At 35.3% G+C, this 1,432-nt stretch overlaps 1 protein-coding gene across 1 annotated transcript in view; it reads right to left on the bottom strand.

Annotated features, from left to right (window-relative positions):
* tnnc1a (troponin C type 1a (slow)) overlaps positions 1–810 on the bottom strand; it is a 24,221-nt gene extending 23,411 nt beyond the window's left edge. The window contains exon 1 of the mRNA XM_058409370.1: positions 681–810. Coding sequence (XP_058265353.1) covers positions 681–704 — 24 coding nt within the window. The 5' untranslated portion in view covers positions 705–810. The remainder of the gene's footprint in view (positions 1–680) is intronic.
* Between the last annotated feature and the right edge of the window lie 622 nt (positions 811–1,432).

Raw genomic sequence — 1,432 nt, 5'->3', positions numbered from 1 at the left:
TCCTAATGTCAACAGAACACCAGGAACATCTCAGAACATCTCCAAACATCTCAGAATATCTCCAGATATCTTCAAACATCTCAGAACATCTCCAAACATCTCAGAATATCTCCAGATATCTCCAAACATCTCAGAATATCTCCAGATATCTCCAAACATCTCCATTTTAATTTCAGAATAATTCCAACAAACCTCAGACCAGAACAGAGCCAGAGCTAGGAGAGTTTCTTCAAAATAAAATCACAACAAAAATTTTAAGTTTTTACATAAACACACCCCATCTTATTATTATTATTATTATTATTATTATTATTATGCACCTTAACTATTTTTATTATTATTTATTTTGTTATCATTCCTTAAAATATAATATTTGTTATCTCCTTAATCATATTTCTGTTCTTAAATATTGACTTCAATTATTAATTATTCAATAAAATAATGATTTAATTTAAAATAAGAATTCTCTCTTCAACCATGTGTATGATTTAAAAAATCATTTAATTTTTTATTTTTATTTATTTTCTTCTGAGCTAAATTCTCCTGCCTGATTGAACAGTTCTGTCACACAGTTCTGACAGTGGAGTCACACTTCAGATAACTATACCAATTTCCACGACTCACAAAGTTTGAGGCTAAAGTTAAATAAAAGTTGTGAAAGTTCATGTGTAAAAACTCACCGCTGCTTTGTAGATGTCATTCATGATGCGGAGTAACGTGCAGGAGATAGAGAGTAGGCTTCAAGGGCTTCAGTGGAGATCAGGATGTGTGTATGTTCGCAGTGAGCTTTATAGCAGGAGACAGAAATGAGCCATGCCCCCAGTCCATGTCCCAGACCCCCGTCCACACGACATCTGTCCATCTTTCTCTCTCTCCCTCTCTCCCTCTCTGTCTATCTCTGATAAAACAACACTGATAACAGAAAGTGAAGAGAAGGAGGAGGTCTAATCTCTGTGACACACACCACACATTCCGCATTCCAAAAGAGCAGAGGAACTGTAGAAGAACCACAGAGGAACAGCAGAGGAACTGCAGGAGAACCACAGGAGAACCGCAGAGGAACGGCAGAGGACCTGCAGGAGGACCACAGAGAAACAGAAGAGGAACCACAGAGGAACAGAACAGAAACCACAGAGGAACTGCAGGAGAACAGTTTAATACAGTTAATTGACCGTTTATTAATTTAATTAATTTATTAATTTATTAAATTTTTCAGCAATTTATATAACAGTTTTAACAACATTGTCACTGTGCAGCTTTACATAAATCTGCATGTAGGTTTATATCCTTAATGAACAGTTTATTACAGTTTATTAAACACTGTGTTATACTGTTTTTTTTCTCATTCAGCTCATTTCTCAATATTTGTGAGTGATTTTAGTTTTGTGATTAGATTTGTCCAGAACAACAAGCATCTTCCTCCTCAGTTCTG

This window comes from Hemibagrus wyckioides, linkage group LG15 (assembly GCF_019097595.1).
Source record: "Hemibagrus wyckioides isolate EC202008001 linkage group LG15, SWU_Hwy_1.0, whole genome shotgun sequence".
Taxonomy (NCBI): domain Eukaryota; kingdom Metazoa; phylum Chordata; class Actinopteri; order Siluriformes; family Bagridae; genus Hemibagrus; species Hemibagrus wyckioides.
The sequence above is the reverse complement of the archived record's forward strand: the minus strand, read 5'-3'. Positions and strand labels throughout refer to the sequence as shown.